The sequence below is a fragment of the Anthonomus grandis genome, chromosome 11, assembly GCF_022605725.1.
Source record: "Anthonomus grandis grandis chromosome 11, icAntGran1.3, whole genome shotgun sequence".
In the NCBI taxonomy this organism is placed as follows: Eukaryota; Metazoa; Arthropoda; class Insecta; order Coleoptera; family Curculionidae; genus Anthonomus; species Anthonomus grandis.
Genome location: NC_065556.1, coordinates 17961567 through 17975112, shown reverse-complemented (window position 1 = coordinate 17975112; position 13546 = coordinate 17961567). Strand labels below are relative to the sequence as shown.

At 31.5% G+C, this 13546-nt stretch overlaps 2 protein-coding genes across 6 annotated transcripts in view; one reads left to right on the top strand and one right to left on the bottom strand.

Annotated features, from left to right (window-relative positions):
- LOC126742310 (calmodulin-binding transcription activator 2) overlaps positions 1–13546 on the top strand; it is a 999827-nt gene that overhangs the window by 30482 nt on the left and 955799 nt on the right. The window lies entirely within an intron of this gene.
- The window catches only part of LOC126742312 (cilia- and flagella-associated protein 206-like), a 32617-nt gene that overhangs the window by 16265 nt on the left and 2806 nt on the right, over positions 1–13546 (bottom strand). Inside the window, exons 4-8 of the mRNA XM_050448960.1 lie at positions 11189–11366; positions 10897–11134; positions 10711–10840; positions 10407–10658; positions 290–438 (exon numbers count right to left, since the gene is read on the bottom strand). Of these exons, the coding sequence (XP_050304917.1) occupies positions 290–438; positions 10407–10658; positions 10711–10840; positions 10897–11134; positions 11189–11366 (947 nt within the window). The remainder of the gene's footprint in view (positions 1–289; positions 439–10406; positions 10659–10710; positions 10841–10896; positions 11135–11188; positions 11367–13546) is intronic.

Here is a 13546-nt window from a genome sequence, read left to right as displayed (position 1 = left end):
TACTGAGCTCGCCACCTGTTCGCAAACAAACCCTTTGAAGTACCGACTCGACTTGGAACTCTGAACGAACTGCCGAGCTGCTCTAGAGCTGTTCGCGGACACGCGTATACACCAAGCTCGGAAAATGCTGTTCTCGAATAGCTCGCGAGCTTGGTCTGTACCCTACTTTACAATATAATCTTTACACTTAACTTAAGAATATATTACGAGATTTTTTAATATTAAAAGGAATTTTAGGTAAAATGCGATTGTTAAGGTAAATTTATTATTATTTAGTTAAAATTATTACCACCAAGGTCTCCGAGCAAAACTATTAGCTGCCATTCTTGTCGAAAAGCCATAGAACTTCCTCTTATATTCAACAACGCCTAAATCGATTTTTGCAGGTACAAGCGCGCCATCTGTGTTTATTAATATCCAGCAACAATAGCCATTAAACTAAAAAAAAAGAATTAGCTTTCTGACACCCTATTCATAAAATTGGCGATAGAACTAATATTTGTAACTATAGAGGTGTCTGTCTGTATTCAGTTTATAGCTTCTAAGTTGTATTCTGTATAATTTTCATGGCATTGTAGGTGATTACTGCTTGATCATCAGCATGGTTTTTCTTAGGCTAGATCTACAGTGACTAACTTGTTGACTTATCACTATTATTTGATCGGCGCTTTAAAGAGTTCTGTACAGGTTGTTAATGTGTATATAAGTTTTTCAAAGGCCATTGATAGGATTGGTCATGCTCATCTGGTTAGGAAGTTTAGGGCTATAGGCCTTGGTAAGAATTTGGTCAAATTCTATAATAGTTTTTTTGTCTGATCGCACACAATTAGACAGGATAAATAATTATATTTTTAAGGGTATTGAAGTATCTTGAGGTATCTCAATGTTCGCATATTGGCCGCGTCTTTTTTAACTTATTCATAGGAGATTTTACTGACATAATTGTTCTTTTAAAGCATCTTGCTTTTGCTGATAATTTTAAACCGTATAAATCTTATGAGTCATATCTTGATTCTGAGGTACTTCATTTGAATTTAAATAGTATTGCTGAGTGGTTTAGTAGCAATAGTCGAACTGAATATAAAGAAGTGTGTATGTATTTCGTTTGGTCCTTCTAATAGAATTATTAGTTATCAATATACAATCAACAATAATCAACAGTTAAAGTTGATACAGTTAAAGATGATCTTTTCGATACCAATTTAACATTTTACCGCATATTTTGGATATTATTAACGTACTCTTGGTTTTATCACTAGAAATAGTGTACATTATTGTGATTAACATATTGAACACCATAAGTCTATACAGAGAATATTCTTAAGATTACTTGCTTATAGAACTGAAGTTTATACAGTGTGGCCCAAATTGGGTGTACATGTATGGGTATCTTGGAAACTATAAGAGATAGAAAATTGGTTAAATGAGGAAAGTTGTAGGGCATTTAGTTACCAATTAAGTGCCGCTTTCAGAACGATTTTATCTTTTTCCGATTTTGAAATATTTGGAAAAAATCAAAAAGTTGCATTTTTGAAAAAGGGCTGTGTTTTTTTTATTTCAACGTATTTTTAAAATCTGTAAAAACATTATTACGGCAACTTTTTAAGGACAACGCATACCTGAATTCAGTTTTTATTTTCGACGTTTCGGTTCTGAGATTCCATCCTCAACTCCTTTTTTCATGGCGGTCATTTTGTTTTTTGCTAAATTAAAAAGATCTTTTTTGTCCCTTTAAAATGATGTATAACACTTTATGAAAATATTTTATGTTTACGTCAAAAAGTTAAATAGTTTATTTTTCGCTGCATGGTTTTTATTGGCATTTTGTCGTAGACACAATTATTATTAATTTATTAACTTGCTAACTTATACTTTTACGTAATTTCTAAATGAAATAAATAACTACTTGTAACAATAATATTAAATGAAACTATTTAAAATGACAGCCATTTTTGTTAAAACATTTTTCACATTTCTTTAAAACACTTCTAGTTACCTTGCGCAGGGTGTTTTTATTTATGTTATTTAAGACAGTCTGAACCCTGTCCTCTAGTTGTTCGAGAGTCGCAGGTGGTTTAAACTCGTAAACTTCATTTGTAATATATCCCCAAAGATAAAAATCCAAGGGTGTAATATCTGGAGACCTAGCTGGCCAATTTAAAGCACCGCGGTTCGCGATAAGTTTATTGTTAAATGCTTGCGTTAACAAGTTTTGAACGTCCCGAGTATTATGTGCGGGACACCCGTCTTCTTGAAACCACACTTCATTCCGTATTTGTTCTTCAGGTATTAAAGCTTTTACGGTAGGTAATATCTGCGCTTCCAAAAGATTTAAATATCTTTGACCTGTCAATATTTGGTGATAAATAAAGGGCCCAATAAGGTGATTATCTAAAAACAATTATGGCATTTTACTTGAAAATAATTTTGTGGAGTGGGTAATTAACTTACCATACATACCACACCATACATTAAATCCAAATCTTACTTGTAGTCTACGTTCAGCCACTTCATGAGGATCTTCACTAGCCCAAAAATGACGATTATGCCTGTTGAATACTCCGCAGTTGCTAAAAAACGTCTCGTCGGTCTAAATAATTTTCCTGCTGAAATTAGGTATTTCTTGACATTGCCTTACAAACCAGTTTGAAAATTCTAATCGTCTTGGGTAGTCTGTATCCCTTAAACCTTGAACAATAGTAGGCTTTTATGGATGATATTTTTTTTAAGGACTCTTTGAATGGTAGTCCTTGGTATATTCATATCAGTTGCAGCTTTTGGAGTCAATGTTTTTGGGTTCGCATTAAAATGGTCTAAAATGTTTTCATCGCGAGCTTCATTGTCCCTTTGATAATTTTCTGGCGTTGGTATTTCAAAACTTTCATGAGTTCTAAGGTTCATGACAAGCATAGCGAATAGTCTTGGACCTGGCAGTTGTCTCTCAGGATACAGTTCCAAATATCTGGCGATTGCAAGATTTGCATTCCTATTACATGTAATATAACATTCCCATATGTCAAATTTTTCTTCACTGGTATATCGCATGGCGATTTTTGGAAATTACAATTTTAGACAAAACTCACTAAAAACAAACGAAAAGAACTAGATACGAAAAAACTATTTAACGCTAACAAGAACAAGAAACATGAAATGAACAAGATAAAAACTACTAAACAAGATGAAAAGTTAAATCAAATAAATAATATTTTGCAGAATTTTTAGTAAATGACGCTAAATTATTAAACAATAATAATTGTTTATACGAAAAATTGCCTCCGTAGTCATGGCCTCCGCATTCGTGGCCAACTCCGCGAAAAATAAACTATTTAATGTTTTGACGTAAACATGAAATATTTTCATAAAGTGTTATACATCATTTTAAAGGAAAAAAAAAGATCTTTTTAATTAAGCAAAAAAACAAAATGGCCGCCGTAAGAAAAAAAGAAGTTGAGGATGGAATCTCAGAACCGAAACGTCGAAAACAAAAACTGAATTCAGGTATGAGTTGTCCTTAAAAAGTCGTCCTAATAATGTTTTTACAGATTTTAAAAATACGTTGAAATAAAAAAAATACAGCCCTTTTTCGAAAATGCAACTTTTTGATTTTTTCGAAATATTTCAAAAGCGGAAAAAGATAAAATCGTTCTAAAAGCGGCACTTAATTGGTAACTAAATGACCTACAACTTTCCCAATTTACATTTAACCAATTTTCTATCTCTTATAGTTTCCAAGATACCCATACATGTACACCCAATTTGGGCCACACTGTATATTTATCAGTATGCAGTTTAGAATCCCTTAACTTGATATCAACGGCATCATTCTGATGCCGTCTAAATCTTGTTGAATGGTTTATATCATTGTCCTACTAGTCTGAAAACAAACCCTTTTAACAACTGTCAAAGAAGGGTCAACTCAAAGAGAAATCAATCAATGGAATAACTAAAGAAGTTCAATAGTAAATAGCATGGATCCATTTTCCAGCAGTTTACAGGCCGTTCAAATAGAAAATTGTCAATTACATTTCTTTTATAGTGTTAAGTTATTTTTGTGTAAAGTTGTTGGCTTTGTTAATGATCGTTCTGAGTTATGATTCTATGGTTTTCTCTTGATATATTTTTTTTTGGAATTCCAGTATTATTTTGATTTATTTTATTGTCCAGTATTTTGTATTATTTAATAATATGTTTATAAGACTCTGCCAATATCAAAATAATTAAATAAATATGATAAAGTCATCAGTCATTTTAACATTTCCCTGTATTTTTATAAGTTACTTCTGTTGGTAAATAATCAGAATCCAGAAACACCAATTTATTTCTTTCTTGTTTTAAAACAGAATTTATTATTATACTTCCACCGTTTTGCTCTGATAATTCTGTCTCTTCATTTATTTTATATTTTGGACATTTATTTGCAGTAAAATTTAGTGAATTATTAGTAAAATTGTTCCTTTTTTAAAATTTAAGTAGTTTTTCCAGATATTTAGATTAATTTCAGTTTATTCCAGGCATATACTCAACGTGCCCAGAATAAAAAGAAAATAACTGTAAATGCCTATAAAGTTATGCCTGTAAAAGTTATTTCTTGTATATTATAGTTATTTCTTGTATATGCTAGCCATGCGAAGCCATATTTTCCAGGTATTTGGAATACAGGGATTAAAATTTCAAATATTTGGGATAAATATTCTATTCCTAAATATTTCGAGAATTTGCAGAGAAAAAGTAGTCTATTAATTTTGATTGCCCTTATATTTACTTTTTGCTCATCAATTGTAAGCATTTTTATTTATTCCAAGCCTTATAATCTATCACTTTTAGAATATTTTGAGGGTTTACTAAAATATTTCCCAGGAGCACTCTATTTCATCTAATAGAATATTCCTGGAATTTATTCTACTTTAATATTACCAAGCAAAAAAATTAACTGTTATCATATTTAAAGCCATGTTATCCAGGCAGTTAAATATATACTTTTATTTTTACTAGAACGAGTCAGGAATATTTTGAGGTGAATTTTTTTAAAATGCTTTTCCTCTTATTAAACTTTTCGCCTATCATTAATTACTTATATATTTTCACTTTATTCTAGGCATTTGATATCCTGTTTTCCAGGAAGTTTTTGCCTGGAACAAATGTTAAATTGAAGAACTATTACTTTTAAGTATATAAACGACCTAAGGAATATTTTGAGAGCATCTGAAACATTTCTCTTTCAGCTAAGGGGATATTTAAAAAATGTTATTCTAAAATTTGCAACAAAAAAAATCTATTAATTTTGATTTTGCTTTTATTGAATTTTGTTACCGATCAGTCATTTTTGGTATATTCCAGGCATTTAGAGGTATTTTCAAATTATTCCAGACATTGAAACTTTCCAGGCAGCTAAATATATATCTTTAAATATATAGAATGTCTAAAAGATATTTTGAGGGTTCTTGAAACATATCTCAGGATACATTTCTTTTATCCACTAGGATATCTTGCAAGATGTTCTACCTAAATATTTCCATAATTTTTAGAGTAAGAAACTATTAAGTTTTTTTTAATTCTAATTAATCTTATTTTTTCTATTTTTTTTAATTTTTCTTGCTGATATCTTGAATATTCTAGATAGCAAGATGCATTTTAAGTTTATTCCAGATATTGGAACCCTTTCTTTTAGTCAATCAATCAATCAAAATGCTTTATTGTCAGAAAATTTACATTTTATCGACAAAGCTAAAGGAAAAAAAAATACTCAACAAAACAGACAAAATACACACAAAGTAAATAGGTACATAACAAAACAAAAATACTGTAGTATAAAACTAAAAGTAGTCATCGATTTTATTGCGGAAGGCAGATGGTTGTGCATTTTTATTGCTACATAAAGTATAGAGTTCTTTACTAATTCCGACCGTGGAATTGGCAGATGAAGATTATGATCAACGTTCCTTAGCTGTGGGATGGTCTTTCTGGAATCTGCGACACATGTTTGCGGATAACGCAGATAGATTCAACTATAAATAACGAGGGAAGAGTAAGGATTTTATATTTTATAAAATTTACTTGGCAGTGAGCTCTACTATCAAGCCCTAATAAGTAGCGAAGCGCTCTCTTTTGAAGTTTAAATATACGCTCAAATTGGGTCTTGCAGCATGTACCCCAGAATGGAAGGGCGTAACGAAGATGTGATTCAAAAAGAGTATAATAAACTGTTTTGGCCGTGAAAAAGCCTAATCCTCTTGAGATTGATCTTATGGCAAAACACGCCGAGCTTAGTTTTTTAGATAACGTATCTATGTGCAAATCCCATTTTAAAGAGCCGTCCACAACAAGAGCCAAGAACTTTTGACCAAGAACTTTTTAATGAAGACCAAGTCGTTGGAAATTGTTGTATGTAGTGCCATTGCATTCGGATTACTCCAAGTGAAGCTAGTATCATCAGCAAAAAGACAGATTTTTCCGCTTATGTTCAGGCTGGCCAGGATATTTATAAACAGCAGAAAGAGCATAGGACCCAAAACGGATCCTTGAGGTACCCCACATTCAATTGGTTTACAAGAAGATCTTGACGTATCGACCTTTACAAGTTGACTTCTGTTGCACAAATATGACTTAAACCATTGAAGGAATATACCTCTGAATCCATAGTGCTGCAATTTGTTAATTAAAATAATGTGGTTTACGCAATCGAAAGCCTTTGAAAAGTCACAGAAGATTGTTGCTGTTAAGTAATTTTTGTTGATATTTGAATAAACGCTGTTAGATAGGGAGAACATAGCATCGTTCCAACAAGCAGAAATCCAAACTGATAAGGGGTTAAGATATTATATTTAAATAAAAATGACAAAAACCTTTTTTTTAGCTAGGCGTTCTATAATCTTTGAGAGGGTTGGAAGAAGTGCAATTGGACGATACTTTGAGGCTTAATCTTTATCTCCTTCTTTATGTAATGGAATGATTATTGCAGTTTTAAGGCAGTTTGGAAAGACCCTATTTTGAAATGACATGTTGATTATGTCTACTAAATGGATTAGAATACAATCAGGCATATTTGAAAACATTTTAAGAGTAAGACCATCTGTACCAGCTGATGATTTGTTTTTTATTTCGTTAATTGTACTTTGAAGTTCTGTAAATGATACTGGCGTAAAAAATAAATTGTGCAAATTTGCATTAGAGAGATATGACAGAGGATCATCAGAAGGTGTTATGGTGGTCATTAGATTTTTTGCCACGTTCACAAAGTAATTGTTTACGTCCTCCGGTGATGTAGAGATAGTGCTAGTTGAGGTAGACTTATTTCTTAGTTCGTTAACAATAGACCATCTTTCTTTAGCTACATTGCCAGATTTTGCCAGCCTCCCACTGTAATAGATTTTTTTTGCAGCTTTAATTGTTTTAAGATAAGTTTTCCTATACTGCTTGACGTAATTATGAAAAGCAATAGATTCTGAGAACTTTTTTAGGTAGGAAAGTGAGCGCATGTTTTTTGCCAATACACGAAGAGCTTTAGAGGATCAGGGCTTTTGTTTTTTAGTTTTAATTGGCCTTAGAGGAAAAGATATATTTGCAATATCTGATAGCGAATTTAAGAATCTGGAGAACTCATTATCGACATCATTTGAAAGAAAGTTTTCAGTTTTCCGTTAGACAATGATTCTTAAAATTTAGAAAATTATTTTTGTTATAAACACGGTTAATTTACGCAAAGTGCTATTGTTAATTGAATTTAAAGAGAAGCTGGTTAATATAGCTTCATGATCTGAAAAGCCCGAACTGAAAGCAGTACAATTTAAGAGTTCTGGAGCAAAGGATGATACTACGTAATCGATGGTGGTGAAGCTATTTTTAGTTATTCTGGTGGTTGAATCTATGTGCATTATCAAGCCCATTGACTCGAATATAGACTGGAGTGATTCTTGGGCAGCACATACACTGGAATAGTCAATATTAAGATCGCCACATAAAATTAGTTTGCATTTTAAGGGCATGGATTCTAGCAAGCCTAGTAGTTTCTGGCCAATACTTTGTATATTAGAGTCGGGTGTTCTATATAGACAAATAATGTAGAGATCATGTGAATTATTATAAACAATAGAAAATTCAAACAATTTTTCAAATAATAAGTTATCAAACTCTGTCACTACTGAAAAGTCGTTATTAGTGGACATTATCAATGTGCCTCCATGCGTTATGTTTATTCTATTGTATCTAGCTATGATGTTGTAATTTTTAACATATATGGGTTCATCAGTATTTAACCAATGTTCGGTAATAGCAACTATTTTAGGGAAATTTAGTTCTTCTAGCAATAAAAATAATCAGACAAATAAATATACACCTATAAATATGAAGAACGCCTCAGGAATATTTGAAGGGCTCCTAAAACATATATCAGGTATATCTTTTATCTAGTGGGATAATATGTAATGTTTTCCACCTAAATATTTCCAGAATTGGTAGGGCTTTTTTATATTACTATTTTTTGATTTATTAATTTGAATATTATTAATTTAAGTTGCCTTTTTATTAGTATAATTAATTTCTTGTATATTCCAGGCATTTAAAGCTGTTACATCTAGAGAGCTGACTTACAAGAATATACTTATTCCAGAAACGTTTTACGTAAATGTTCTTGGACATTTGCGTAACGTAAAATTTGTAACTGAAATGATCTTTAAAGTTACTAGGACATAATTTATTTAAAAAATAATAATGAAACGAGTTTATCCGGGACCCTGTACCTCTACTAATTTCTAATATATGGCAACTTGATGATTTGAAAAATCCTATTCTGAAGACTGTTTTAATGCGATATCTGTTCAGCTCGAAGAGAATATACTCTTTCAGTCCAAATGAATCACAATTTATTTCTGGAGCTAAAACCTTTGATCTTTCTGGAGAGAAACCTAGTTAGATACCAATGACAAGAAAAAGAGGTAGGCTGGGAATTACTAGAGAAGGTGCCTGAACCAATGCATAAAATTGATATAGTTATTTTACTTTTCTCATAATCACAATAACAATATAGCATACCTAATAAAAAACAAACTTAAAGCCTTAATTCTAAGTTGAAACAGATAAAATTCAATTAACACAAATAACTAACTAACGATTACAAAAAAACACAAAAATATACAAAGGGATCCAATTTAAAAGTCATTAATTTAAATACATGGTAATGAATTTAAAAATAAATAGATTTTTATCATAACATTTTTCTCAGAAATGTTTAATAACAAAGATACAGGGTGTTTCAAATATAAATAAACATTTCTGATAAAAATGTTATAACGAAAGTATATTTGTTTTTAAATTCTCTATCATGTATTAAAATTAATGACGTTTAAACTGGACTACCCTGTATTTATGGGAATGGGACTAGGGTAAGTATTACATTGGTCTTGTACTTGACTTAAAAAAAAATTTTGTATCTTCAAAGATAGTGTTAAACATTTGTAAATTCTGAGAGAGTTGTTTATGAGTATTGCACATGTTACAGATGGGTGAGAATTGCAGCTTATTATTGCATGCTATTGGCAAAACAAAAACTAAATTGCAACATAAAGCAGGGCGTGAAATATTAAAGTACATTTTACTCAAGAGATCAGAGCAATCAATCTGATTATTAAGCAATTTAAACAATAATACCTATAAAACAAGGTTTCTTTTAATTGCCAAAAATTGCATATCAAATATTAAAAGCTATCTCTCCAGTGGACATCCTTAAGAAGGGTAATAACCGTGAGTCTCATAGTAAGAAATTTTTTAGAGCCTTTGCTGGACCCTTTCAAGGCTCTCGTAAATATTATGCTCTGGTGACCAAACTATTGAGGCACATTTCAGCTTTGACCTAACATATGTAAAGTATAATGATTTCAGCGTATCAATGCTATGAAACTCATGGCTTAGTCTGACAAGGTTCATTGGATGTTTCATTTGTAATGCTTTTATAGTGTTTTATGTTTTATGAATGAGTCTCTGAAGAAATCAGACCTAAAGAAATTGTTTTATCTATGCAATAGTTAAAAATAACTGAATCAGATTTTATGGTAAACGAATGAACTTAACACTTTTATAGATAACTTATTTAATTTGTACCACTCAGTTCATAAGTTAATATCCCTCGGGGAGTTTGACAGTCTCTGTATGAGTTGATACAGGTAAGAAGCTTAACGTCGTTCTCATACAGTAGAGCTGCATGGTCAAGTTGTTTCTTAATAAAGATGTCAAATAGGAGAGGTTCTAGGACTGATCCTTGTAGAACTCTTGAGGTGGTGTTGTAGTCTGTAGACACAGTGCCGTTGACAGACACAAACTGCGTCCTGTTAGATACCCAGTCACTTAAGAATAGCAATAGATTATCGAAAAAGACAATTTGTGTTAATATGTAATTAAATAAAATATAGTGCTACCTGTAAGTCCTTTTTAGTAAACACTTTACTTTTGGCATGTATAATGACATCCGGATTTTTCACGTTAGTAATTAGTGCTTCATCTTCTGTTATCATCCATGCATCTATTCTGGAATATTCGCGTTCAGGCGTCTCATATTTGATCTTCATAATTTGCCTCGACTGAACCCGGAAGATGGAAAGGATTTGCTTCAGTCGGACAGCGTCATTTTGAAGTTCCTTCCACATATGCGCTAGGAGAGTAAAATGGGGCTAAAATTAAAGTTTAAAAAATTAAGGCAATTAAGCCTTTGCATAAACTTACAAAAACATCTGTGACTGCTTGATACAAATTTGATATTATAACTTTTTCTAATTCTCGGTACACCTCGTTGATCTGGCTTATTATGTCTTGTGCATGATGACCCAGTGCAACTGTAGATTCTAGTAAGACCCTGTACAATAATTCAGAATTAACCTGAAGATCCATAGAGGTCAACAGTCTTTATACCTCGACGTTTTTACTAGTTGCCTATGAGCTATCGCCAAGTCCCTCCTATAATTCCATTGTTGTTTTTCCTCATCAGATTGAAAGTTTAGGAAAACCACCCAATCAGCTCCTTTTTTAGTTATTATGATATTCTTTTCAACGCTGAGAGTCAGCAACTTCACTCTTTCCATACTTTGCTCTATGCATTTATTCAGTTCGCGGCCTACTGCCTGAATAGCTTTTTCCAATAATTCTGGCACTAAAAAGGTATTTATTTGTTAGAATAATTTTAATAGCAATTAAGGTTCCTTACAATCTTCTATTCCCTCACCACCTCTTTTACAGTATCGATTATACAGGCGGATTCCCATTACTATATTTATCAGACTCTCCAAGAGCTCTTGCTTGATATAGTTTTGAATGCTTGGAAAAATGCGTATTTCCTCTGGTTCCAAGATACTTTTTAGTACTTGAAAAGCTTCTTTAAGAACCTGGAAATTCGTTAAAAAAAATAACACCATTGAGAAGTATAATAATGATACATGTACAACCGTTGACGAGTAAATATCATAGTCATTTGCACTATTCATTTAGATAATTTATTTTTTTTTAATTATTTAATGTTTTACAAATGCAGGATTCCAAGTAGGTTTGGAAAAATCATGGGATTCTAGCTGTTGTGTATACCAATGGTTATTTAGCTAAATTAAACCCATTAAGATTCACTTCTTTTATATAAATCGCTCTAATAAGATTAGTCTTAGATTTATCAGAATAATTTTAGATTAAAGTTACCGACTAGATTAGGATTTAGATTAGAAATCTAAGAGTACCGTAGAGAAATCGGGGATATTGGGTTTATAATAGAACATGACAGCAGATCTTATATCTTTCACCGATGACCAAGAAGGTTTGATTGAAAACATGAATACAAATTTGAAAAGTTTTGTCACTTTTCACTCTATTATTTTTGATCATAGGAGCTTTAATTTAATAGCGCAAATTCTACCGATGTTATATTTTTTCAATTTAAAATTCCGTAAGTTTTTACAAATCTACTAGCTGAATGCCCGCGGCGTTGCTCACGTGGAATTTGAAAATAAAAGAAAAGTTCTACTGAAGAACTCCTTTGTAAACAAAATTTTTTTGTTTCTTTTTGCCTTCTTGCAACATGTAAAAATATCAATTTTCTACGCTATATAAGTTTAAAAAGAAAGAATTTTCGTAGAAGAAGTTTTCACTTCATTTCACCCCTTCAGGGTGGCGGAATGCAGTGTTTTGCAGTTTTTTTCCCGAAAAGCAATCAACTTAAGGATAAAAAAAGATTTTAAGATCTTAAAGGGTGGTTTTAACCCCTTAAAAAATGAAAATTAGGTAAAAAAATAAAATAAAAATGACGTGTTTCACCGTTTTTTAAAAAAGTATATAGTTTTGAAGCTATGATACATAAGGGGTGGTTTCAACCTTTTCTTGATGGAATTTCAAAAAATCCCTTCTTAGTGGATGCCTACATAACCATAGGAATGTTGTCCCCAAATTTAATATTTCTAGGTCTTACCGTTTGGGCTGTACGTTGATTATCAGTCAGGACAAGTCTTTTTATATATAGAGATGAATATTCTTAAAGGAAAACTAAGTTGTCGTCATGATAATATTGACACATATTACTTAACATAATGTATTTATTGTATCTGGACATGTAAAAATACCCTGAAAGATCAAGTATTATTTTATCAAGAGGCTGTCATGCATTTTTCTACATTCAAAATATAATTCTGTAAAAAAAAAACAGAGTTACTGATACTGGGATGTTATACACTACACTGCTCATATCATCATAGTATGGCACATCTAAAACATACCACCCATATTAAAACCTCATTGAAAAAAGGTGTCCAAATCCAGGCCATGCCAGGGCAGAGTTGTGCCATCTGCAAGAAGTGTAAAATTTTCTTGAATATCAAATTATTCAAGATTATTAACATAGAACAGAAATTAAATTGGTCCTCAGACTAAGCACTAAGGAATTCCCCAATTCATAGAATAATACGTGTAGATTTTACAACTAATATAAACTCGTTGCTATCGAAGTAGAAAGAAAACTTCGACAAGATCACGCCCTTGAAACCTTAGTTGGAGAGCTTTCGTAAGAAAACTTCATAACTCACATAGTCAAACGCTTTTGACAAGTAGCAAAAGACCGTTGCCAAGGCCTCACCCCATTGATTTTGAGTAGAGTGTCTAAAGAAAATTGTACACATCATGGTTTGAGTAGTTTCCTAACAATCTTGGATAAAGATGATAAAAAAATGGCTCTAAAATTAGAGAAAATAAAAACCTTTAAATATTAGTTATGTAATTTTTGCTGATTTCGAACATAACACAAAATTTTCCCCTTATTTAAGAGTTATTATTGATTTCTTTTACCAAATCAGCCAACGAGTCCTGAGGCATCAGAAAAAAAATTGAGGAAAGCCTAGACGCATTTTGGTTTTTTATAATATATAAAATTCACTTCAATTTAATTACGTCAGTGTGTAAAAAGAAAAAAGAACTTGGACTGTTTTAATAGTATTGACTGTTCTAGCTAATAACCAACTTATAGAATCAAATGAATTTTGTAACATCAATTGAAGTGCAATGTTAGAAAAAAATTAATTTATTTAGCTGA